Source organism: Macaca mulatta, chromosome 13, assembly GCF_049350105.2.
Source record: "Macaca mulatta isolate MMU2019108-1 chromosome 13, T2T-MMU8v2.0, whole genome shotgun sequence".
Classification (NCBI taxonomy): Eukaryota; Metazoa; Chordata; class Mammalia; order Primates; family Cercopithecidae; genus Macaca; species Macaca mulatta.
The window spans coordinates 96,020,894-96,047,514 of NC_133418.1; the positions used below are offsets into that span (position 1 = coordinate 96,020,894).

Consider the following 26,621-nt stretch of genomic DNA (forward strand, 5'->3'; position numbering starts at 1 on the left):
AGCATAAGGACAGTGCTGAGGTGCCACAAAAGTCAAAGGCTAACTACATTTGATTAAAATTAAATCTAATTTTATGCCTGAGTTATCTTCAAAGACATGATCACAAATGGTCACAGGAGGAGCATCGAAAAAGCCACTGCTGCCTGGGTGGGTTTACCAGTTATCTTACAAATTACAACTGAAAGAAACTACAGCTAAGGGATGGCAAGAATTCAAATCTGGCCAGGCATGGTGGCTTGCACCTAAGCACCACGCCCAGCAAGCACTTTGGGAGGCCAAGGCAGGAGGATCACTTCAGCCTAGTTTAGGACCAGCAACATGGCAAAACCTAATCTCTACAAAATAAATACCAAAATTAGCCGGGCATGGTGGTGTGCACCTCTAGCTCCAGCTACTCAAGAGGATGAGAGGTGGAAGGATCACTTGAACTGGGGAAGCATGATCATGCCACTGCACTCCAACTTGGGTGAGAACGAGACCCTGTCTCCACACACAAAAAAAACAAACAAAAACAAACAAACAAAAAAAGGGAATTCAAATTTGAAGAGAGTAGAACAAATATCAGTTCCTCCTACCTCACTGTCACTCTTTCTTGGGATCCCTGGGGTCCCCGCTCCTGCCCAGGGCCAGGCCTGGGGGCTCTTTCTCTATTCAGACCACGCCCTTGGGAAGCTCACCCAGTCTTGGACGGCTTTAATGTCACATCTATGCCAACACCAAATTACTACCTCCATCCAACCTCTCCCCCAAGTTACGTGGGTGTGTACCTGCATGCCTAATAGGTATCTATAACTCAACATGTCCAGAACTCAGTTCCTGATCTCCCCTCACAAACCCACTCCACCCACAGCAGCATCCAGGTGCTAGCAAAAAGCACCTGTGAATCATACCTGCTTTCTGGCTTCCTTGCACATCTCAAAAGAAATCCCATCAGCTCTAACTTCCACATATCAGAAGTCAACCAATTCTTTCCAACTCCAATACCACCCTGGCCCAAGTCACCATCGCCTCTTCCCTGGATTGCTCTAAAAGCACATTACCAGTTTCTGCCTTTCAAGAAACTGTCCTTCAGTGCTTTCTCAACACAACAGCCAGGATGATACTGAATTCTTAACACAGAAGGCAGACCATGTCACTCTCTCAAACTCTCAGTCAGCATAAGACAGTTCCTACAATGGCCTCAAGGCCCTACACAACCTGACTGCTCGCTACCTTCTGCTTTAATCTCCTTTTCTCACTGTGTACCACATGGACCGCCTCTCAGTCTTCCATACAGCAGGCTCATGCAGACCTTAGACTCAAGCTCTTTTCTCTTCCCCAGATACCTACTTCCCAGACACCTCTTCCCAGTCTATATTCAAATCTCTCCCTCTCAATAAACCCTACCCTGATCATGTATTTAATTCTGCAACCAGCACTCCCTCACCCTAACTCCCAGCCTCCTTAATCTGCTATTCCACCTGTCCGTTGCCACCTTCTAACATAGGTCCGTGGCCTGTTAAGAGCTGGGTTGCACAACAGGTGAGTGGAGGGTCAGCCAAAGCTTCATCTGTATTTACAGTCGCTCCCCATCACTCACATCACTGCCAGAGCTCCACCTCCTGTCAGATCAGCAGCGGCATTTGATTCTCATAGGAGGGCTGTACTGTGAGGGATCTAGATGGCATGCTCCTTATGAAAATCTAATGCCTAATGATCTGTCACTGTCTCCCATCACCCCCAGATGGAACTGTGTAGTTGCAAGAAAACAAGCTCTGGGCTCCCACTGATTCTACATTATGGTGAGTTGTATAATTATTTCATTATATATTACAATGTAATAATATTAGAAATAAAGTGCACAATAAATGTAATGTACTTGAATCATCCTGAAACCATCCCCTGCCCCACCTGGTTTGTGGAAAAACTGTCTTCCACCAAACCAGTCCTTGGTGCCAAAAAGGTTGGCATTTACTCACTCATACATTGTTTATGGCCATCATCTCCCTGGTAGAATGTCAGCTTCTCAAAGGCAGATATCCTCCCCTGCTGCTGTTCAATGGTTATACATCAAGCTACTAAATAATCCCTGACACAGAGTAGGCAATCAAGAAGCACTTGCTGAATGAATGAATGTAGCACGTTGGGCATTAACCTCCAATGGAATTATAACAACCCCAGATATATCAATGCACCCAATGTTTCCATTATGAAGTCCCAATTTCTGAGCCTCACCAGAAGTATTAACCATTCTACTACGGCTTCAAAACCCCCAAACCTGAGGCCCTGACATCTACTCACATTAAAACCTTCTCATATTCATTTATACCCAAATAATTCTCTTTTAAAAATTCATCTCAAATACCACCACCTTTTTAGGATTGCTACCAAAAAGTATTTAAACCAGAATCTAATCATAAGGAAACAACTGGACAAATTCACAATGTAGGACATTCTACAACATGGCTTAATTTATGTGGACTCATTTAAATATTAAAATCCACACACACACAGGATGAGGGTGACTATTCTGAATTATTAGAGCAATATGACAAGTAATTACAATATATGATGACTGACTTGATTGTGGTTGGAGGGCTGAAATTTTTCAAAATGAAAAGTTGGGAAGAAAAATTAATCTCAAAAAAGAAAACACACACAGGAAAAAGACAATGAAATACGCTAAAAATAGAAGATTCTTTTCGTAACAAGCCTCATTTAACTCTGGATTTTTCTAAACCAAAAAAATAATTAGAAATTACCATATGGTTTGTCATCATTTACTTCTTTAGGCAGAGTTAGGTATAAGGGAAATCGGACTCATAAGCCAAGTGTTGGTTACCAGTACAGGACTGAATTTACCAGCACATATCTCTTTCTTTACTGTCACTACAGCCCTGGGTTCTGAAAGTCACAACCCAGCCAAGTGGGAATGCATGAAGAATCAACCTAGACTATAGGTTGATAGTCTAGTGTCAACCTATAGCTGACACTAGACTAACACAAATGTCTTGATTCTTTCACTTCGTTGCAAATTCTAGGTTATCCACAAGCTTTGAAAGCATTTACCTATTTAATGCCAGGGGAGCAAAATTGCTTTTTAAAAACCTTCACACCATAAGCCCAAACATGTGGCTGTATTCTTCTACATATACCACAAGACAAGCACTGGGTAAAGATGAATATTTATTCACTTTACAAAGAGAATGGTATTAAATTGCCATAAACAGCTCCATTTATAGACAAATATAACTGTACATTACACCAGCAGCTGGTTCAAACTTGCTTTCCCAAGATGCTTATATGGCTCTGGCTCTTAAGTTGAGCACACAAATCTCTGTTCTGCCATTGGTATTAAAAAGTCCCTCAAAGATAATGGTTTTGTTTTACATATTCACAGGTGGGAAAAAATAAATCCATCTGTCCAGCCATTTCTTATAGGTGAGCTTCCATCTGCATGTCCCCTAGTGAGCACTAAGCCAATATCGGCTCATTCTTTTAAAAAAAAAAAAACTACTGATAATTTGCAAAGGCTTTTGTAGCACACCAAAATATTTATACATACATAAAAAATCTTGAGTGAGATTTATCATTTTGAAGGTAAACAGATACCCTAACACTGCCAAGAGTAGGTAATGAAAAGGAAGGAAAACATTAAATTATTTAATTATAAAAATATTTTCTTTGGAAAAAAATTCCAACAAGGTTATCATTAATATCTAAAACCAAAGAGAAAAAATAAACAATTGTTCTTTGATCCATTAGTAATTTAAATAAAATGAAAACCTCTTCAAAAGCAGCTATAACTGAATTTTTTTAAAAGTTGCAGGTAATGAGCACTTCTAAATCTATATACTGATGATTCTTTACAAGCAATTTGCAGTCAAGAAAAATCCTTAATAAGGCTAATCTAGCTTTTTTAATGACCATAATTTTTGTTTTGTTTTAAAAAAAATACTTCACATGACAGCTTAAAAAATAAGTGGTTATTTTGGGGAAGCACTCCAAATATTCAATCTGACTCATGTCAGATTATCACAGTTAATACATAAACTAGGGATACTGATGATTTTTTTTAATTACCATCATTTTCACTTCAGTTTTTAGTTATCCCTTCATATTTTATGAAAATGTATCAAATTAAATGTACTAAATTAAAAAAATTTTCACTAGTGCTGCTTTGCATCTGGATTTGATGAAAGATACCAACCTGAGATAAGAGCTGACTCCTTCACAACAGTCCAGTTCTTGAACTCCTATGGGAAAGGTCTTTATCTGCACTTGTCAATTCTTGATATAACCAATCAGACTAGGATATTATATTATAAAAATATACCATATATTGGACACTGATGTCAGTACATTGCAGAAAATGTGTCTATATACTGTGTAAAGTTTATTAACATTTGAATGAAACACTCTTATTTACACAGTCAAGTCTGGGGTGCTCAGGACAGCAAAGTGGCATGGGATCCACCGCTGTGAATTTGGAAATGTGCAGCGGTCCTTGGCATCCTGGCACAGAGGCAACCCTCACCACTGGGCAAGGTGAGCCAGAGTTTATATGGTTTGACCGGCTTGCTTTGCTGTCTTCATTCTTCTTCACTTTCATTTTCAGGATCTAAGTCAGAATCTCCATTTAATTCTTTTTCACTTGCTATATCTCTGTCCTCACCATTTTCTTCATCTTTTCCTTCAGCATCCTCATCTTCCTCTTCATCAACGTCCTCATCTTTTTCACTTTCACTCTCCTCCTCATCTTCATCCCAATTATCCTAGTAGAAATACCAACAAGGAAAGCATTCATGAAGGCCTCATTCTTACAGACTATGAGGATATACAGGCTGATGTACATACAGCAAACAAATCACTCACTTCAGAGTCCTTATCTGCTATTTCATCGTCAGACTCCTCTTCAGAAGATTCTGTAAGGGGAGAAAAAATCCAGCCTTAATTTTAGAAGAAAACAGAGGGTATAGCCTGGAAAATAAACAGAACCAGATTCCTGAACTTACTTTTAGAAATATTATTTACATTTAGCAATTATCCAACTAAGACATAACTTTAATTTTTTTTTTTTTTTTTTTGCAGGCTGGAGTGCAGTGGAGCGATCTTGGCTCACTGCAGCCTCTGCCTCTCGGGTTCAAGCCTCAGGCTTCTGCATCAGCCTCCTGAGTAGTCACCACATCCAGCTAACTTTTGGTAGAGATGGGGTTTCACCATGTTGTCCAGGCCAATCTCGAACTCCTGGACTTAAAGGATCTGCTCACATCTGCCTCCCTAAGTGCTGGGATTACAGGCGTGAGCCACCACACCTGGCTAATTTATTCTTACATATATAAAGGTATATTCATTATATTATTCCTTCAAGATCTCACTGGGCCAAACCAACTAGCCAAACCCCTTACAAAAATCTCATCTTAAAATACTAAGCCATATCAGGGCCACCAAATAGCCCCAGTGGATGAGGAAAACTTCAACACAGAAAAGCTGGCTTATGGAAGAATTAGCATTATTTTTAATCCACAAAGTACTAACAATGTAATATTAGCAACTGATAAATTAGATGTATGATTGTTGGGGGGGGGTAAACACTCAAACATTAAAAAAAATTAACACAGCTAGATTATTTTCTAAGCACTAAGGACAATGTATCTCACAATGGAGAGGAAAAAACTGTGAACACGCACAATGTGGTTCTTGGTGTGATATAATATGAGTGATGAGCATTGATGCAACCCCTCCAAAAATAAAATCTAATCAAACCTTTAGACCTCACATTCAGTTTAAAGGAACTGTAGCTTACAGGAGCAAACTAAAAGAAGCCAAAAGGAAGCAAATCCACAACCACAAGGTGGGGCATTCTGTGAAATACACTTCCCAGTCTCCAGCGAAGTCCATGTCATGAAAAGGGGAGTTCTTAAAAACTAAAAAGAGACTTCAGAAACACAGTAACCAGATTCAACCTCATGATGCACAACTCGAGTCTAGTATGGGAAAAACCGCTTTAAAGGGTATTTTATGGATAACTGGAGAAAGATGAAGATAAACTGGGCATTGGATAAAACTAAGGAATTGATTTCGTTAGGTGTGCTAATGTTATCATAGAATGGGGTTCCTATTTTTTAAGACATTCTAACATCCTTCTTCTATCTACTTTTTCTTAAGAAAATAAATCATTATCTCCAGATGAAGTTCCCTTACATGCCCATCTCCCTAAGACCATGCCCCAAAAGAAACCACTATTGTGAGCTTCTCATTCCTCAGTATGCTGTTATAACATATACATTATATTACCCATGAATTACACATGTACATATTCACGAAAGACTTATACAGCAGTTCCCCCAATATGTGTTCCTTTTCCCCAGTTTCAGTTTCCCTTGGCAACTGCAGTCCAAAACTATCAAACGGAAAATGTAACAAATTAAGGATTTCTGAGTTTTCCATTGTGTGCTGTTATGTGCAGCATGGTGAAGTGTCATGCTATCTGGCTCCGCATGGCCGGAGAGGTAACTCATCCCTCTGTCCGGCTTCGCTGTCTACACTAACCACCCGTTAGTCATTTAGTAGCCACCTCAGTTGCCAAACCGAACGTTACAGTATCGCGGAGCTTATGTTCAAGCCACCCTTATTTTGCGTACTAATCCTTTACAATTATACGATGCTATACAGAAGGTATCATTTTATGACTTGATTTTGTAATCAAACTTATGCATGTTAACTCGACCTCAACTCCAGGCACTCTGGCTAAAGTAGTGTTATGCTAAAGGAATAAATCATTTTAAACATGCTCCCACTAATGAAGAATTATGTTGTTTACAAGTCTTTTTCTTAATTATAAAGGCTGTAATGAACATACTTATATAATCTCTTTACATTTATGTTTTAAAGCTATGTTGTCAAGCCTTTTAGCCTTAAAATGTTTTCACATTCTTAAAAAACTGAGGGCTCCAAAAAGTTTTTGGTTATGTGGGAAAAGTCTACCTATATTTATCACATTCAAATTCAATTTTTAAATTTAAGAATATTTAATCTGTTTACAAATGCCCATCCATTACATGTTAACATAAATAATGTTTTAGTGAAAAATGGTATTTCTGTGCTCACTTCGGCAACACATATACTAAAATTGAAAAATGGAATTTCCAAAACAACAACAACAAATTCTACTAAGTAGAGTGGCACTGTTATGAACTTCTCATATTTGCTTCTGCATTCTATTTTTTGGATATGTTGTTTTATTTGAACTATATGAAGAAAATCTAGCCTCCCACAGAAGACTGGTTGAAAGGTGGAGGACATCATGAGCCTCTCGAAGAGTTCCGGGCATCCCCATAGGTCATCTGTTCATACTTGGAGAAGTGTTGGTCCTTGGGACACACAAAAGCACTTCGGGATCCAAGCACTTTGGGATCACTTTGGGACTGCCCCCGATGAATGGAAGGATATGCAAACTGCAAACTTTGAGATTACAAAGTTGCTCTCTAATAAGAATGCACACATACTCCCACCACAGCATGAGTTCCCATTTCCCAAATCATGGCCAACACCTGACCATTTTTACTCTTTTAAATTTCTCCATTTCTCACAATATGGAATGTGATGTGTCATGTGATGATGGTAAAATTTTTTGTTCCATGTAAATTACCGTGTTTCTAACGATTTACTGAGCAGGCTATCTTCTCCACAATGAGACAATACACACCATCAATTAATACACCAAGAGTCCACAGAGCTACGGGTTTTTCAGGGGTAACTATGGCAATCCATTGGTCTAGCTGTAACTCTACATCTACGATCAATTTGCTACTCAGGATATTTGAGGATGATCTAAAATGTTCTCTCTTTGACATTTCCAGGTTTTGTTATCAAGATTCTACTTGGCTCATAAAATGACTAAATTGTTAGTACATGACAAAAAAGACAGCCCAGTGTTGTGGGTCATGCTTCTATTCCCAGCACTTTGGGAAGCTGATGCGAGAAGACTGTTTTTGAGGCCACATGCACAACACCAGCTTGGGCAACAAAGAGACCTCATTTCTACCTTAATTAAAAAAAAAAAAAATTAGCCAGGCACAGTGGCTCAAGCCTGCAGTCCCAGCTACTCTAGAGGCTAAAGCAGGAGGATTGCTTGTGTAGGAGTTTGAGGCTGCAGTGAGCTATGATCGACCTCGAGCCACTGCACTCCAGCCTGAGCAATAGACAGACCCCGTCAAAAACAACAAAAAAAAAGACTTGTTCTTTGAAGGCTTGATCAAATAACCTTCAAAATTTCTGGGCGTATCTTGTGAGAGGTTTTATAAAGTCAATTTTAGAGCTACTGGCTTTTTCAAACTTTTTATTTTAAAGTCAATTTTGGTCATTAATGTTTCCTTAAAAATTAACTATACCACCTTGATTTTTAAATGTATTAACATTAAGTTTGTTCATATAGTATTCTTCTATTTAAATCTTTTCCATAGCTGGCTGGGCACGGTGGCTCACACCTGTAATCCAAGCACATTGGGATCACTTGAGCCCAAGAGTTTAAGACCAGCCTGGGCAACATAGTGAAACTCTGTCTTGACAAAAAATCTCAAAGTTGGCCAGGCATGGTGGTAGCACGCCTGCAGTCCCAGCTACTCAGAAGGCTGAGGCAGGAAGACTGCACTGAGCCCAGGAGATCGAGGCTGCAGCGAGCTGTGAGCACGCCATTGCATTACAACCTGGGCAACAGCCTGAGACCCTGTCTTAAAAAAAAAAAAAAAAAAAAGAAAAAATCTCTTCCATACCTAATGCCCTTTTTGTCATTGTATTATACTTGTGCCTTTTCTTTTCTTATCTGATCAACCACAGACTTTTGCCATGGACTTGCCTATTTTAATTAGAGGAGGCTTGCCAAAGGAAGATCTTTTTTTTTTTTTTGAGACGGAGTCTTACTCTGTCGCCCAGGCTGGAGTGCAGTGGCCGGATCTCAGCTCACTGCAAGCTCCGCCTCCCGGGTTTACGCCATTCTCCTGCCTCAGCCTCCCGAGTAGCTGGGACTACAGGCGCCCGCCACCTCGCCCGGCTAGTTTTTTGTATTTTTTAGTAGAGACGGGGTTTCACCGGGTTAGCCAGGATGGTCTCGATCTCCTGACCTCGTGATCCGCCCGTCTCGGCCTCCCAAAGTGCTGGGATTACAGGCTTGAGCCACCGCGCCCGGCGCCAAAGGAAGATCTTACACTGATGTTTCCACAAAGATAACAGAACTCAGTCACTGAAAACTGAATGTTGTAATTCTAGACTCCATCCCATGCCCCCAATCTTTACCTTCTTCATACACCAACTTTGCCTTCTGTCCAGGGGAAGGTGCTCCCTTTGTTTTCTCTGATGCTGTTACCTGGAAGAAGATGAAGTACTGTTCTGAAGTAGAGTGTAAGCATATCCCAAGTATCACAACCACCAGCATTCCTAACCTTCCCACTGCTACTAACTCACCCTCCACCACCGTAATGGAGGACTTTCACACAATACAGAGCAAAAAAAAATCCTTCAGATACAAGAGAGAAAGAATTACTCTGTAAAGCTGAAAAACTCTGAGGTGATTAGAATATCCTTCTGTGCCAGAATTTTAACTGTATAAATACCCTGTAACTTACTAACTGTATAACAATTGAAACACAACAGTGAGAAAAAAATTTGAGTAAAAGTTGAAATAGGCACAACTAAGCTTTCTTACTGTCAAATTGATAAGCTTTCCAAGTTAAAGACTAGATCCTGATTTACCAATTTCTTATTGAAACAGGGAGCTCTCAGCCAGGCGTGGTGGGTCACGCCTGTAATTCCAGCACTTTGGGACGTCAAGGTGGGAGGATCCCTTGAGCCTAGGAGTTCAAAACCAGCCTGGGCAACGCCATCTCTACGAAAAATTTAAAAATTAGCCAGGCATGGTGGTGCATCCCTGTAGTCCCAGCTACTTGGGAGTCACCTGAGCAAGGCTGCAGTGAGCTATGATCACGCTACTGCAGTGCAGCCTGAGCAACAGAGCAAGACCCTGTCTCAAAATGATCCCTATTCCTCTCTCCATTCCTACCATATCCAAAAGTTTTAGCCAAGAACAATACAATTTACTCACTTGTGTAATCAGAAGAATAAGCTTTCCATGAAGGTGTGAAAGTTTCTGAAAAGTTTTGACTCTGCTTTCCATTAACTGGTAGAGAGTCCCCAGCTGGGGTACCAGGTCAGGCAACTAGAGAAAAAAATGATCATTTGGCACTATTAACATATTAGAGATGACAAACATGCAAATCATGCTCAGCTATGCCTCAGTATTTAGCCACTGCACCACACACATCTGCTTACAAGTACTTCCAGTGGCAGTGGCTACTTGCAACACAGCCTAACAACATCACGAATTTTCACAGAAGACCCTCAATGTCCTAAGAGGAAAAAATAATAGTCTTATAAAAAAACAATGATACAAGTGCAAGAGAGTGAAACTGCAAGGTGGGACTTTTCTGTATTGATCGAATTATTTCAGATAAGGCCAATATCCAGTATAAAGTAGACAGGAAATTAAAAATGCCTCTACCACATACCTCCAGATTTCCTCTGAATCTTATCCTCTGATGCTAACATATTATCTACCCTTACTATAAGGCCCAAAGAGGTAGAGAAACCTTTTCCCAGCTCCCAGAGACCAGCAGAACACAGTACAAAGCTGACCTTTTGCATTTTAAATATACTTCCTGTTAATGAGTCCTCTGAAGCATGCTTACAAAATCAAAGTAGAACACTCTCTTTTTTGCTCCCATGTTGCTCTCGTCGGAGTCTTTTGTATTGAGAATATTGCTGTTACATTTGGAACACAACACGACTGATAAAGGCCTGGCTCCTCCAGGTTCGTTGAGGAATAAAACAATGGTAATTTGCCTTTCTCATAAAATCTTAAAGGCCCCTTGCTCTCTCTGTTTTCACACAGATGATCATTTTTAACATTATGAAAGGAAACCATCATGGCCATAATTTTTCTATCCTAGATCAACTATAAAAAGCAACTGGAAAAATATAAATGCCTCTTTTTAAAGGAAGCCATTTGGAAGTCCAGAACAAAGGTCTTCCTGTCCCACTGCCTTCAAACACCTGCATCTGGTTAATTTTCCTCCCATCTCTGGGCTCTAAGAACAATGCTAGCGGCTGGGTGCAGTGGCTCACCCGTGATCCCAGCACTTTGGGAGGCTGAGGCAGGAAGATCACCTGAGGTCGGGAGTTCGAGACCAGCCTGACCAACATGGAGAAACCCCATCTCTACTAAAAATACAAAAATTAGCCGGGCGTGGTGGTACATGCCTGTAATCCCAGCTACTTGCGAGGCTGGGGCAGGAGAATCATTTGAACCCAGGAGGCGGAGGTTGCGGTGAACCAAGATCGTGCCATTGCATTCCAGCCTGGGCAAAAAGAGCGAAACTCCGTCTCAAGAAAAAACAAAAAAAGAACAATGCTGGCTTCCCCAACTCACCCCCTACCCCCAGGACATGCTTTCATCTGTCCCTGTAGCACTACAGAAAAAGGGACCCCACTCTTTACCCCTGATTAGCCTTTCCCTGCACTCCTGTTTCTGATACTTTAGTAAATAAGTGTTTCATTCAAATGTTAACTTTAAACAGCAGACAGACATGAAAATTAGTAAAGCAAGGTTTAAGGTGACTGCATTCCAATTTATCACCTCCCTTTTGTGTCCCTGGTCAGACTATCAGCTCCAAGAAGATGGGGACCAGAGTGTTTTGTACAGTGCTGAATTCCCATGCCTGGCATAGCCCTTGGCTTAGAGAAAGCACTTAAAAATATCTGCAAAGGAAGGAAGAAATGAAGGAAAAGAGCGAGGAAAAACATGGTTTCCTCGATAACTGCTACGGGCTGAGGGGCCCTCCCTATACCATTCTTTGGTCTGTTCTGCCATGACCGTGAATGTTACACCACGACTATTCTGATAGTTGTACCTCAGGAGTTGATTCCAGAAAAGATTTCACTACAAGGCCTCCTGGTCTCTCCTCACTTCTAAGCAAGTAACTGAGGCCACATTAGTGTTGCCCCATTTGCCATCCAGATTCCTAAGATCCGACATCTGCTGGGATCGTTCATGCAACTGTAATACCCCTTGGCCACCCTCTTACCAGAGCTCCCAGGTCACCTCCCAAGAATCCTACAGGTTGGGAGACCCAGTATCCATCCTTACTGTTGTCTCCACGCCATTCCAGCATCTTACCGAGTTCTCCCCAGACACACAAAGAACAAACTACTGACCTCAAAGCAGATTAACCAAGTTTTCCCTAATTCAAGCCACTGAAGGCAAACGAGCCAGTGACAGAGAACAAGGAAGTGCAACAAGGCAAGAGCTGGGTGCGACTGTGTTAAGAAGAGCTACAGTTTAAAGAACAATTCAGGATTTTTTTACAACTATCCACTAAAAACTTAAAACTTAATGTAAAACACTAGATAAAGAAAAAGAATTGAATACTTTCATTTCCAGCTTAAAATATAACAGATGTAATGATGTGGCAAAGAACCCAACTCATATTATGAATACAAATTTTTTTTTTCTGGTGTTGCTTTCCCTCTTCTATTTGCATAGGCAATCAAGAGCTGACAGAAGCACCAGCAAATTGTCAGGTAGTAAATATTTATTTATGTTACTGTTACCATTAACTACAGTTTATCCTCCTGGGGCAAGGCAGGACAGACATGTTAGCATGTATAAAAACATTTAAAACTTGCCGTGTGTGTGTGTGTGTGTGTGTGTGTGTAGAAAAACATCTAAATCCTAGTACGCCATTATATAACTTTTCTCCTTTCTGTATTTGTAAACATCTCTATAGAATACATGCTAATTTTTAAATCGGAGGGGGGCAGGGAGAGGCCAATTTATAAAAGGCCACAGCAGTGACATCATGAAAGGGCTCGTGTCATTGCACCTGGAGTAAAACAAAATCTCCAAAGGAAGCATCTAAAGGCTGAAGGACAGATGGGGAAAGGATGGTTTTGTTCAGCCATACTTGTCAAAGTTTACAATCCTTATCAAAGCCAAACTATTCATACTTGGCAACTGAAGCTGAAAAGACTCACCGTGGACAGGTATGATGCATGAACTGTCAACACACATTTTAGCCACTGAACCATTAGCACAGCACTGGGGAAAAACAAAACAAAACCCAAGTAAACTGATGTTCACAAATTCAAAAGTAAATTCAACTGAGCTATTACAAAAACCCAGACAGACAAGTGAAGATCTATAAATGTTGCTCTGTGAAGATGACTATAATAAATATTATCACTGTGTATATATCACTTTCCGTTTTCTCTTTCAGATTATCTGAGATCTGTGTCATAGATCTTGGGCAGGGATTGGGGGCCACATCAGAGAACAGGACAAAAACCCCTTCCTCTATAACAGTTCAAGAATAAGGTCGGGCACGGTGGCTCATGCCTGTAATCCCAGCACTTTGGGAAGCCAAGGTGGGCGGATCACAAGGTCAGGAGATCAAGACCATCCTGGCTAACATGATGAAACCCCGTCTCCACTAAAAACACAAAAAAATTAGCCGGGCATGGTGGCAGGTGCCTGTAGTCCCAGCTACTCGGGAGGCTGAGGCAGAAGAATGGCGTGAACCTAGGAGGCAGAGCTTGCAGTGAGCCGAGATCGTGCCACTGCACTCCAGGCTAGGTGACAGAGAAAGACTCTGTCTCAAAAAATAAATAAATAAATAAATAAATAAATAAATAAATAAAACCCATGCTTTGCTTCCTAATTAACTGATATGAGGGCAGTAATCTTCATCCAAATTGAGTTCAACTGGTTTTGCATTTTATGTTAACGATAAACATAAAAACCTATTCTGTCAAGAACAGCAGTCCTCTATTAACATTAAAAGGCAAATACAGACCAAAAGTGTGCAAAAAACAATCACAATTAATGAATTATTTAGTTTTCCTCCTTTTTTTTTTTTTTTTTTTTTGAGACGGAGTCTCGCTCTGTCGCCCAGGCTGGAGTGCAGTGGCCGGATCTCAGCTCACTGCAAGCTCCGCCTCCCGGGTTCACGCCATTCTCCTGCCTCAGCCTCCCGAGTAGCTGGGACTACAGGCGCCCACAACCGCGCCCGGCTAATTTTTTGTATTTTTAGTAGAGACGGGGTTTCACCGTGGTCTTGATCTCCTGACCTTGTGATCCGCCCGCCTTGGCCTCCCAAAGTGCTGGGATTACAGGCGTGAGCCACCGCGCCCGGCCAGTTTTCCTCCTTTGTGAGCTCGGAAGGGTTATGCAGCCCATGAGAAAAAAATTTTTTATAAGAAAACCTACATATTTTACTATCTAGATACTGATGATAATATATTATAAGCTTAGGATCTTTAAGATGTCATCTTATTTAAATGTTTGATCAGATTATCAAGAAAAAAGACACAATATTTAGTCTTTTAGCTAAAATATATTTTTACAGAGTCTTAAGCAGCTATCAGAGGTTCGGCAGGTACTATAAGCAGCTATTTTGTGACATCAACACTAAGTTATTAAATAAAATAAGACTAATCATTTAAATGACCTGCTAATAAAGCTAAAATATCTATTTAGGCATTCTCCAAAAGAAAACTATAATAAAACACTAAGAATAAGAATCATTCAACTTAAAATAAGGCAGATGACAGGGGGTTAATATTTGACATTTAAAGAGTTTTACTGGCCAGGCGCGGTGGCTCACACCTGTAATCCCAGCACTTGTGAGGCCGAGGCGGGCGGATCACGAGGTCAGGAGATCGAGACCATCCTGGCTAACACAGTGAAACCCCGTCTCTACTAAAAATACAAAAAATTAGCCGGGAGCAGTGCCGGGCACCTGTAGTCCCAGCTACTCGGGAGGCTGAGGCAGAAGAACTGCATGAACCCAGGAGGCAGAGCTTGCAGTGAGCCGAGATCACACCACTGCACTCCAGCCTGGGCGACAGAGCGAGACTCCGTCTCAAAAAAAAAAAAAAAAAAAAAAAAGTTTTATTAGTTAGAAATCAGAACCACCTAATATTTAATTTCATGCTGTCAGACAACACTGTTTTTAAGTCACCTGTTTAATCTTACCTATTAGGATGTCCTTGTAACCTCTTTGTAAGCTAAGGAAGAAAAAACACTATTAACAACAGCACTTCAGACGCAACCAATGCTGTCAATTCCTATGACACAATGACAATACTGAGAAATTATTATTCTAATAAGTAGTCTATTTTAAACTAGCATAATATAGTCTACGAAGACATTCCCAAAATCAGAGTAATTAGCTGATAAAAGTCTAGGATAGGACTTATATGAAGGAATGTCCAGAACTGGCAAATCCACAGGCAGAAAATAGCTTAGTGATTGCCAGGAACTGGGAGAAGGAAGAATGGAGAGTGACTGCTAATAGATACAGGATTTCTTTTTGGGGTGACAATTGCATAACTTGCAAACATACTGAAAAACACTAAAATGTATACTTTAAAAGAGTTAAATTTTATGCTATGTGAATTATATCTCAATTTTTAAAATACAAAGAAAAAAATCAAGGTTAGGCAAATTTTTATAGTAGGTAGTATTACAAAAACATATGATCAACCTTTTCTATACAAGACACTGCTTTTTTAGGTACGCAGTTTTCCCCACCAATAACAGTACACCAGTCCACATGTTAATACTATAACTATACTTGCAAAATACTTCAGCAGCATGTTAGACAAATGGAATCCAAGTATAATTTCTAATTACAAAGAATACACTCTATTTTTAGGCCTAATTTTTTAAAATTTATACCCACTCTTGTAGGGCAAGTTTCAGTGAAATTATGCATACTTTAAAAAAAAAAAAAGTGAGGGGGTCTTGCTATGTTGCCCAGGCTAGAGTGTAGTGGCTATTCAGAGGTACAATCATGGCGCATTACAGTCTTAAACTCCTGGGCTCAAGCAGTCCTCCCACCTCCAATTCCATATTGCCAGTCACAGAGATTAACAACCCATCTGTGATTAAGAAAATCAACACATATAAAAACGGTTTCGGTGTTAGGTTAAGGTACCTCACAGGACATAATGGGAAAAACCAAAATGAGAATTTGGGAGCTTTATGTTGGGGTGTTTACAACAATTATTCCCATGTAGATAATATCCCGTACAAACAGCATTCTGTGCCACAAGTTCCAAGTGCCTCCAGGTAAACAGACACACAACAGCCATTAGCAGAATAAAGGTAAAACTGCCAATGACATTTCCTTTCACTGCCCCAGGAATTAATCATTTCACTTTTTTTTTGTCTAAAGTACTTTATTTCATCCATTATTCACTCTAAATGCCATCTGTCCTGACATATTACAAATCCATTTCTCTAACTACTGAATTTTCCATTTAACTCATGGCATTAGGATGCTAAAATGAAAAAAGCAGTCAGTTACCTCTTGTAACAATGGAATAACAGTATGCAGGGGCATCCTTAATACAGTCTTCTTTATAAGGTTTACATTCCTAGTTTGAAGTACTTTCTGTGAGAAAATAAAAGGATTATTAAGATGAGCATACTCAAAAACCAAGGACACTACAGGAAAAAAAAAATCTGTAAAAATGAATTCTTTACATAATTTAAGACCAAGGCAATAAACTACAAACAGAATTCAGCAAAAATAAAAGTTGGAGGGACTGAATGGAGTATGTTATATTATGTCCTGTGGTTAACAGACAAGCACAGTCTTTGGGTATCAGTAAATTTACTTCATTACTGAAGTAATTTTACTTCTTTGTGTTTTATTAAAACATCTCTAGACATTTGAATACAGACATACGCCACTTTAGAGATGTTCCCAAACCTCCATTTTATGAAATTTGAGCTGTATCCCCCCCTAGAGTGAGCAAAACAGTAAAATTACTCAGAAAGCAAGAAATCCTTTTAAATTAGGTGGCAAATTTTTGGTAAAATTTTACGCCAATCAAAAGATGACATAATGAGAGCTTGAATCAAAATCCTTTAAGGGTACGTCTATGGTAGAGACCCAGTCTCCACACTGGGTTACAGCAAAGGACACAGAGCAGATCAGTTCTGGTCCTGCCCCTTAGAAGCACATCTTCTGGGGCAGGTTGTTCACCTTCTTCAAGCCCCACATGCTTTATAGAAGGTGAAAATTAGGGTCCTTTTGAAAGAGTTTAGTCCCAGAGAGTCTTTCTAATGGTGTATGTATTTTTTGGTGATGGTTGTTGCTATAAATGTGCTCAGAATACAAACAGCAGTGGCACCAAAAGGCAAAAATAGAGAAAGTTAGTTTCCAACCTATTAATGTATTTATTTGAAACAGGGTCCTCATTCTGCTGCCTGGGCTGGAGTGCAGTGACATGATCACAGCTCACTGCAGCTTCGACCTCCCAGGCTCAAGGGATCCTCCTGCCTCGGCCTCTTGAGTAGCTAGGCACACCACTATGCCTAGCTAGTTTTTAAATTTTTATTTTGTAGGGCTGGGGTTTCATTATGTTGCCCAGGCTGGTCTCAAACTCCTGGGCTCAAGCAAAGCTCCTGCCTCAGACTCCCAAAATATAAGGATTACAGGCATGAGCCACCATGCCTGGTTTCCAACCTACTTTAACAGTTCCTAAAATATTTTTTCAGAATTCCCTATGGATTTAATTTGCTTGTAAAGCTATCTTTACACTAAGCCCTTCTAAAACCATCAAGTACTATTTAAAAACTACCACTGACACAATTATATAGTTTGTTTCTTATGCAAAAGAAATAAAACATTTTATACATCATTACTGAAGAACTGAGGGATAGACTATACTGATTTAATCATCTTAACCTAAATTTTCATTTTCAAATAACCAGAATACAAGATTCAAAACAAACTATGCTGATATTAACTTTAACAATTCAAGAGGTGCTTGATGACACTAAATACTCCTCAAACCATCTCTTCATTATAAATAACAGCACAAAGTTCCAATGATCTAGAGGCTATAGGAAACATTCTGCATGAACTAGTCTACAAATTATCTTTTGATATACAACATGCTCTTGTAAATTAGGTCTCCAATTTTCACAAGATGGTTACCCAGACCACCAGGCTTCATTGTCTTAAATGGCCAAATAGAGTGGCAGCGCATCAGGTCAATGAATACAACCCTAAAGAACCCTGAACTTGTTCTCCATTATGTATACCGAGAAACCAGAAAGGACTGAAACATAATGGAAGGTTCAAAGACAGGAGGTTTGTGAAAACCACAAGTGCTCTAAATAGAGAATGATCATATAATTTCTTGTCCAAACTGGGACACTTCTGTGAATGGAAGGAGTCACTATTAATTATACCAAGATGAGAGGTATAAACCAGAATGGTGCAGACAAAAAAGTATGGCCTAGCTATTTAGAAGTTATCCCAAACTGTAGGGCACAAGAATTTTTAACAAGCTCTTGGATACTTCCATGCCCACTAAAGACCAAGGCTCTATAGTAATGATTTTCTAATTTAAAATAAGCAAATAAAAATATGTTATCCCAAACTAAGTGAAATGATAATAAACAGAGAAGTCAGCCTCACTCATTTCTGCAAGGATATATGTAAAGAAACAAACCTACAAGCCATAGTTACAACTACTAAAAAGGTGGTGTTGAAGACAAGATTTTTCTTTTTTTTTCTTTTCTTTTTTTTTTTTTTTGAGACTGAGTCTGGCTCTGTCGCCCAGGCTGGAGTGCAGTGGCCGGATCTCAGCTCACTGCAAGCTCCGCCTCCCGGGTTTACGCCATTCTCCTGCCTCAGCCTCCGGAGTAGCTGGGACCACAGGCGCCCGCCACCTCGCCCGGCTAGTTTTTTGTATTTTTTTTACTGCAGTACACATGAAGCATAATAAACACCACATATTTAAAGTGTACTACTTGATCAGTTTGACATACTCTTTACCCATGAAACAAATACTATGATAAAAATAAACACTGTTATCACCCTCGGGTCTCCTTGGGTCCCTTTAAATGTATCCCTCCTTCCACGCCCATTCCAGGCAGCTAATGAACTATATATTGGTCTGCTTTTCCAGAATTTTTATATAAATAGGAATTCATGTTACTTTTTGCCTGGCTTCTTTCTCACAGCCTTAGTTTGAGATTCATGCATACTACTGGTCTATTAATAACAAAGTACTTATATTGCTAGATAAACAATTTGTTTCTCCATTCACCTGTTAAAGGACATATGTGTTCTTTCCAGTTTGGGGCCATTACAAAGAACATTCACGAGCAAGTCTTTGTATGAACGTATGTGTGTTACTCTCTTGGTAAATATCTAGCAGCAGAATGGCTGCATCATATGGTGGATATATCCTCAAGTTTTAATAAACTAATTGTTTTCCAAAGTAGTTATACCATTTACATTTCCACCAGCAACGCAACATATTTGAACTTCAGCTGCTCTACATCCTCACCAACAGATGGTATTATTGTCTGTCTGTCTCATTTTTATCAACCTACAAGGGGTGTATGCAAGCTTTATTTCATTGTGGTTTTAATTTGCCTTTCTGTGATAATTAATAATGCATAATACCTTTACACGTGCTTATTGGCCATTTGAATTCTATTGTGAAGTGTCTGTTCAAACCCTTACCAATTGCTTTTGAGTTCAGATTCAAATCCTTTGTCTAACTTGAGTTGCTACTGTTGTTACCAGCCCTCAGCTTGTTTTGTTATACTCCTAACACTGTTTTTCTAAGAACAGAAGTTTCTAATTTTGATAAGGTTCAAATGACCAATTTTTTTCTTTAACATTTCATGCATTTTGTGCTATATCTAAGAAATCTTTCTCCAATCCTGTTCACAAAGATGTTCTCCTGTTTTTTCCTAGAAGTTTTGTAGTTTTAGGTTTTATAGTCAAGTCTATGGTCTATTTTGCATTGATTTTGTGAAGGTGAGATAAAACTGAGATCCATTTTTTCAACTGTATGTGGTCTATTTCTGGACTCTGTTTTGGCCCCTTAATCTGTATTTATTTTTTCACCAATATTAAACTATCTTGACTACTATAGCTTTATTTTGAAATCAACTGGGTGATTCCTCCAACTTGTTCTTTATTTTACCATTTCTTTGGTTATTCCATGTCCTTTGCATTTCCACATAAATTTTAGGATAGGTTTGTCAATTTCTATGAAGGTGGCTGACAAGGACTGCTGGAATTTTAATTGAGAATGGATTAAATATATAGACAAATTTGGGGAGAATTCTTGACCCTTAAAATACAGAATAGTCTAACCCATGAACAGGGCTTAGACCTCTATTTACTTAGGTCTTCATTAACTTCTCTCAACTGTTATAATTTTCAGTGTAGAGACAGTTATCTGTTTTAGATATACCCTAGGTATTTTTTGGTACTACTATAAATGGAACTTTTAAAAAATATTTAACTTAAATGCTTTTTAAAATATCTAAAAATATCTCCTATGGGTGCCATGAATTACATAAATACGCTTCTCTTTTTGCATAAGCTACAGACTAATTCATTGAGTTACAATTCCACCTTCCAAATGCCATTAATGTTAATGCCAGGTTTTCTATGACAGACAGTATTAACCTCTTGGAAGCACCCATGTTGTACCCCTATCACTGCTCACATTCTTCTTTTGTTCTTATTTTTAATATCCTCATAACTATGTATCCTCATAAGGCAGCTTTTGAGAAGGGGGAAAACTTTTTTAGAAGGAAAAATGTTACTTCCTTCTTTCTTTATTAGAGTACAGAATGTATAAATGCATAATCTCCTAGGTAACACATTATAAGAACATCCATTCTTTTCTTTTTTAAAAAAGGGTTTACTTGGCTGGGAGCGGTGGCTCACGCCTGTAATCCCAGAATTCTGGGAGGCCAAGAGGGGCAGGTGACCTGAGATCAGGAGTTTGAGACCATCCTGGCAAATGTGGTGAAGCCTCGTCTCTACTAAAAATACAAAATTAGCCAGGTGTGGTGGCGCACACCCATAATCTCAGCTACTTAGGAGACTGAGGCAGGAGAATCACTTGAACCTGGGAGGTAGAGGTTGCAGTGAGCTAAAATCGCACCACTGCACTCCAGCCTGGGTGACAATCCATCAATCAATCAACAGAATAAAAATTTTCTGAAAGGGTTATTTTATGCCAGCACTTTGTGAGGCTAAGGCAGGAGGATTACTTGAGAACAAGACTTTGAAACCAACCTAAGCAACACAGCAGACCCTGTCTCTATCAAAAAAATGTTAAAAATTAACTGGCTATGGTAGTGCGTGCCTGCAGTCCCAGATACTCGGGAGGCTGAGGTGGGAGGATCACTTGAGCCCAGGATTTCATGTAGTGAGCTACAACTGCACCACTGCCCTTCCAGCCTAGGTGACAGAGTGAGACCCTTGTCTCATTAAAAAAAAAAAAGCAGAGGGGCATGTGTATTTTATGCTCTACACTTTTCAAGCACACAATTTTTCATCATTCAACCACTTCTCTATTATTTCTACCTAAGTAACCTATACAATTTAAGAAGTGTTTTCATAAACAGCATTTTACTTTTCCTTTCAACAACCTATAACACTTAATGAAAGTTACACATTAACATCTTTGAAATGTTCTTGCCAAAAATGATTTTAAACTGAATCTCTTCTAGCTTATAGATCTAACCAGATCTAGATCTAGATCGTCAAGCTTCTAGATCTAACCTATATAGAGAATAAGATAGACAAAGCAATGTGTTAAATGATACCACAATGATGCAGTATGCAAAATACTGAACATGGAACTCTCTACTGCGCAAATAACCTAACTTCTCCAAAAAAATAAATTGCAAGACACAGAAGGGGCATACCAACTAAATACAGTGTAGACTCTGTTGAAATCTTGTTTTAAAGAAAGCAAAAATAGGCTGGCACAGTGGCTCATGCCTGTAACCCCAGCACTTTGAGAGGCCAAGGCGGGTGGATCACGAGGTCAGGAGTTCAAGACCAGCCTGGCCAACATGGTAAAACCCCGTCTCTACTAAAAATACAAAAATTAGCTGGGCATGGTGTCATGCACCTATAATCCTAGCAACTTGGGAAGCTGAGGCAGGAGAATTGCTTGAACCAGGACCCGGGATGCAGAGATAGCAGTGAGCTGAGATCGTGCCACTGCACTCCAGCCTGGGCTACAGAGCAAGACTGTCTCAAAAATAAATAAATAAAGCAAAACTTAAAAAAAAAACTTTGAGACAATCAGGAAAACATAAACACTAATATTTGACAATTTTTAAAGAATTACTTTTTTGAGGTGCAACAATGGATTATGGTTATTTTTTAAAAGGATGTTTTAAGTTGAATGGGGCATATTTATGGATAAAATGTATGTAATCATTTGAGACTTGCTTCACCATAACTTGGGGAGACAAGTGAGACTATCAACAAATCAACAGTTGATTGGCTAGTATTGATAATTTTTGAAACTAGGTAATGAGTTCGTGATGGTCCACTGTACTATTCTAAATGTTTTGAACTGTTTCTTAATAAGAAAAAGCAAAAATTTGTACTCGATTCATTTGTACCTACTGAGGAAGGTTTCAAAGCATAATTAGTAGGCAATGAGGGCAGTTAAGTTATATTCCGTTTCAAAAACACTGTCAATTGTTTTCTACAGATTTTTCACCAAATCTTCACCCAGGTTTCTATGCCATGGTAAACTAAAGTCTACCTCCACAATACATTCACAGACTATTTTAAAAGTAATTTTAGGATCAATGTACCCTAAAAAAACGGATCAAGTAAAATCAGACACACTACTCATAGGTTATGGATTAAAGTCACATTGACATTCAGTGAAATCATAACACTGCTCTGAGTCATTAAGAATAAACGCATTAGCAAATGTAAACTGCTTTAATCTGATCAGGCAGTACTTGAATCCAACCAGTTTTCACTTAAATGTTCTAGATAGAATGCTGTCAAACTGTAGAATTTACGAGAAATCAAACTGAGTAACTTCATACAAGCAGTCACCAACTTACACAGAAATCAAAAATGCCTCCCTTTATACAAAGTTTCTAGTAATTTTACCTCTACATATTTTACAACATAACCCCCAACCCTCTTGAATTTTCCCCCAAACCTCCTACCCATTGCCAAGGTTCCACCTCACTGCCCCCTCTCACGGCCAGGGGGAAATAAGTTTCTGGAATCCAGAGTAAAAACTCAGGAACGCATTTTCCTACAGAAAAAAATATAAATTGTGATCTAGAATGCTGAGTATTATCATTCAGCTACACTATGTTTATAAAGGCTTTTATGAACTAAAGCCTAATAACCTAATAATTCAGAACAGTATTTCTATGAGAAAATGCATTCCAGGTTCAAAAGAACTCAATGCAATCCCTTTGTAGGTTGGTGACTGTCTGTATAATGCCACCAAGTGATACATGTTTGACCAAACTCATAAAACATTACACTCCAAATGGCTCTGTAACATGATGGCTCACAGCTGTGAATGTGCTATGTCAATCATTTTCTAAGAAATATTAACCAGGTTAATTTAGTTAAAAATTGCTACATACTTACATTTAGCATTTCAAAATCGTTACTTTCTAAGCCCTGGGTAAGAAGAACTGGAAAGCTATTCGTCTGGAGGTCATCCTTTCCTTTTTTGGGTGTGTCTATATCCATTGCTCCCAGGCGTTCTTCAATGCTAACCTACAGAACAGAAAGGATTGTTAATGTGTTACCAGAGGAGACTTAAAGAAGTTTGGAGACAAAAAAAAAAAACACGATTTACACCTCAACCCTGGAAAACACTAATATGCTCATTCTTATTCCAAGAGAACCTCATTACCATAATGCCAATGTTGGAGACAGGTGAAACATGTGCAATCCAAGCTTCCAGATTCTAGTGAAAAAAACAACGGCCCAAGAAGCACATGGTTTGAAAATGTTCATTCATAAAAATCCTTCAGAAGAGGCAAGGACCTGGCATCTGATTCTAAAACCCAAGACTTAAGACCTATTCTCAGAGAAGCTTGCCCCACTACAACTACCCCTTGGTGTCACCCTCAGATCTGCAGGAGGAAACAAAATATTATTACAAGGGCATAAAGACCGTTATGTTCCCAAAACAATTTGTAAAAAATGTCTTCCTATTTTTAACAGTGAGCTCCAAATGATTTATTAGCTAGAATATGCTATACTACAACTAAGTGTCCTTGATAAATACTTAACAGTTATGTGTAAATAAACATGATGCAATTTGCTATACAAAAACTCAACTGTGGTCTCGGTGTGGTGGCTCTCACCTATAATCCCAGCACTCTGGGAGACTGAGGCAGGCGGAACACTTGAGCCCAGGTGTTCAAGACCAGCCTGGGCAACATGGCAAAACCCTGTCTCTACAAAACAATAAGCCAGGCATAGTGGCATGCACCTATGGTCCCAGCCACTCAAGAGGCTGAGGTGGGAGGATCACTTGAGCCCAGGAGGCAGAGGTTGCAGTGAGCTGAGATCAAACGACTGCACCCCAGTCTGGGTGACAGAACGAGACCCCATCTCCAAAAAACAAACAAAAACAACAACAAACACCCTCAATTGTATAGAACTGATTCCTGACCAAATCAAGTCTTACATGTTCTGTCAGCCTCTTGGTAACTAAGTCAAAAAGAAATTTGTTCTATGACTAACAGAGCAAAACAGATGTGCTTGGTTTATCCTAACACAAAAAATATTAAAAAGGACATGGGGAAATTAAGAAGTTGAAACTAGGCCAGGCCAAAGAAAGTTGGTACTTTATTTTTAAAGTCAGCTATCACGTAACTGAGGAATAACTTTTATGAACACATTATGAACATGTTTTATGAAGCTATGTTATCCCCACCGCACCACCCAATAAACACATTTAAAATCAGTTAAATTATCCTTCGAAGTGGACAAAGAAAAACAAAAGAATAAAAATTAATGTAAAATCAGCTAAACAAACACAGTATTTCTGTAAGAATAAAAGTTAAAATTCCAGATTCCTTATGTAAGAGGGAAGAATGTGAATGGAAGATAAAAAACAACTCTGCACAGACATGTACAGTAACCACAAAGGATTTTGGGAACTGAGAAAAAAATGAAAATCATAAACACTTACGTAGTTATAATGACTATTACTTTTAGAGACCAACTGGCACTAAGTTAGCCAGGATTGCTCAGACAGCCAAGAGAAAAGAGGCATCACTGAAACTCAGCAACATGCGAAACCAATGATAGTCATCACAGCAAGTCCTGGCTTGACTTATTCCATTTATGTTACCTAGCTAAATACTAACTGATGGTCAAAACAGCACCCTCTCTAGTTACTAAAGGTTCCATCTTCTCCGTTAAACAAAGATGACAATCTAGAATTTTGAAACCTATGATGGTGAAGATAAAAGAGAGCATAAAGAGCATAACAGCAGAAATCTCAGTAAATTTCTACAGATTTAACTTTGGCTCTATCCAACACACTTACTAGAATTTGCCAGTAATTTGTTTTTCTTTTTTTTTTTTTTTGAGATGGAGTCGTGCTCTGTCGCCCAGGTTGGAGTGCAGTGGCGCCATCTCAGCTCACTGCAAGCTCCACCTCCCGGGTTGACGCCATTCTCCTGCTTCAGCCTCCTGAGTAGCTGGGACTGCAGGCACCAGTCACCATGCTCGGCTAATTTTTTGTATTTTTTAGTAGAGACAGGGTTTCGCCGTGTTAGCCAGGATGGTCTTGATCTCCTGACCTCGTGATCCGCCCGCCTCGGCCTCCCAAAGTGCTGGGATTACAGGCGTAAGCCACCACGCCTGGCCATAATTTCCCAGTAATTTTAAATCACAAACTCAAATATATGGTCAAAGTGGTTGCATTACCTCATTTCCCCCTGATTTCCTCTTGCTCTCTACTTGCTCGGTTTGTGGAGGAGCGGGCTTGATAGCTGCATGATGACCAGGAATCCCAGGCACCAGAACTTTTGCTTCAGAATTCATCACTGGTGTCCTCACCTGTTCAACAGGAATAGCCAAAATGTGAAAAAGGAAATCATACCTTAGTCCTTACGTATCCTCAATGAGAAAACAGCTTTTAAAAGGGCTCCTCTCTTGGAAAAATGCAATATAATTAATTTAATATGATATTAATTTAAGATATATTTTAAATTGAATGTTGACAAACTTTTTAGGTGACAATCTGAAAGACTGTGAATTTAAAGCTTACAATACCACATAAGAGTAAAATCCGACTGGCCCGATGGTAGTAGGTTATCAGAACTTATTAATATTTAGTGTCACTAACATTGGTATACAAGCCCCCACTACTAAATTCGACTGGCTTTAAAAAACTACAGATTACATAAGGACACAATGATTTTTTAAAATTTAAAAAGTGAAGTTACACATTTTACAACTACCTCCGGAATTCAATCTCTGCCAGAAATGCTCAGACAGCCAAGAGAAAGGTGTCATCTCTGAAACTCAGCCAGCAGCGAAACCATATGGATGTCATCATAGCATGTCTTGGCTTTCCCTTTCTCATTAAACCATGAAACACGACCCCTACACGTAGACACCAAGTTATATGCAAAATAGAGCACCATGATGATGTTCACATGCTTTGGTAGTGTTAAATTCTAACCCCAAGATGGTTTTACTACACCCTGAAATACAGCATTCCTCTCA

General features: G+C 39.3%; 1 protein-coding gene and 2 non-coding genes across 4 annotated transcripts in view; all 3 read right to left on the minus strand.

Annotated features, from left to right (window-relative positions):
• Positions 1–3,152: 3,152 nt before the first annotated feature.
• WDR43 (WD repeat domain 43) overlaps positions 3,153–26,621 on the minus strand; it is a 259,278-nt gene continuing 235,809 nt past the window's right edge. For both annotated transcript variants that reach the window (XM_077959804.1, XM_015112006.3), the window contains 9 exons: positions 25,818–25,949; positions 23,514–23,645; positions 16,401–16,487; positions 15,065–15,096; positions 13,066–13,129; positions 10,079–10,192; positions 9,274–9,343; positions 4,855–4,904; positions 3,153–4,754 (listed from right to left, as the gene is read on the minus strand). In XM_077959804.1, coding sequence (XP_077815930.1) covers positions 4,572–4,754; positions 4,855–4,904; positions 9,274–9,343; positions 10,079–10,192; positions 13,066–13,129; positions 15,065–15,096; positions 16,401–16,487; positions 23,514–23,645; positions 25,818–25,949 — 864 coding nt within the window. In that variant the 3' untranslated portion in view covers positions 3,153–4,571. The remainder of the gene's footprint in view (positions 4,755–4,854; positions 4,905–9,273; positions 9,344–10,078; positions 10,193–13,065; positions 13,130–15,064; positions 15,097–16,400; positions 16,488–23,513; positions 23,646–25,817; positions 25,950–26,621) is intronic.
• LOC114672017 (small nucleolar RNA SNORD53/SNORD92) lies at positions 25,129–25,205 on the minus strand. The gene has a single exon (XR_003722218.1). It is a non-coding gene; the product is annotated as a small nucleolar RNA SNORD53/SNORD92 (small nucleolar RNA).
• On the minus strand, positions 26,379–26,456 carry LOC114672016 (small nucleolar RNA SNORD53/SNORD92). Its single transcript, XR_003722217.1, has one exon. It is a non-coding gene; the product is annotated as a small nucleolar RNA SNORD53/SNORD92 (small nucleolar RNA).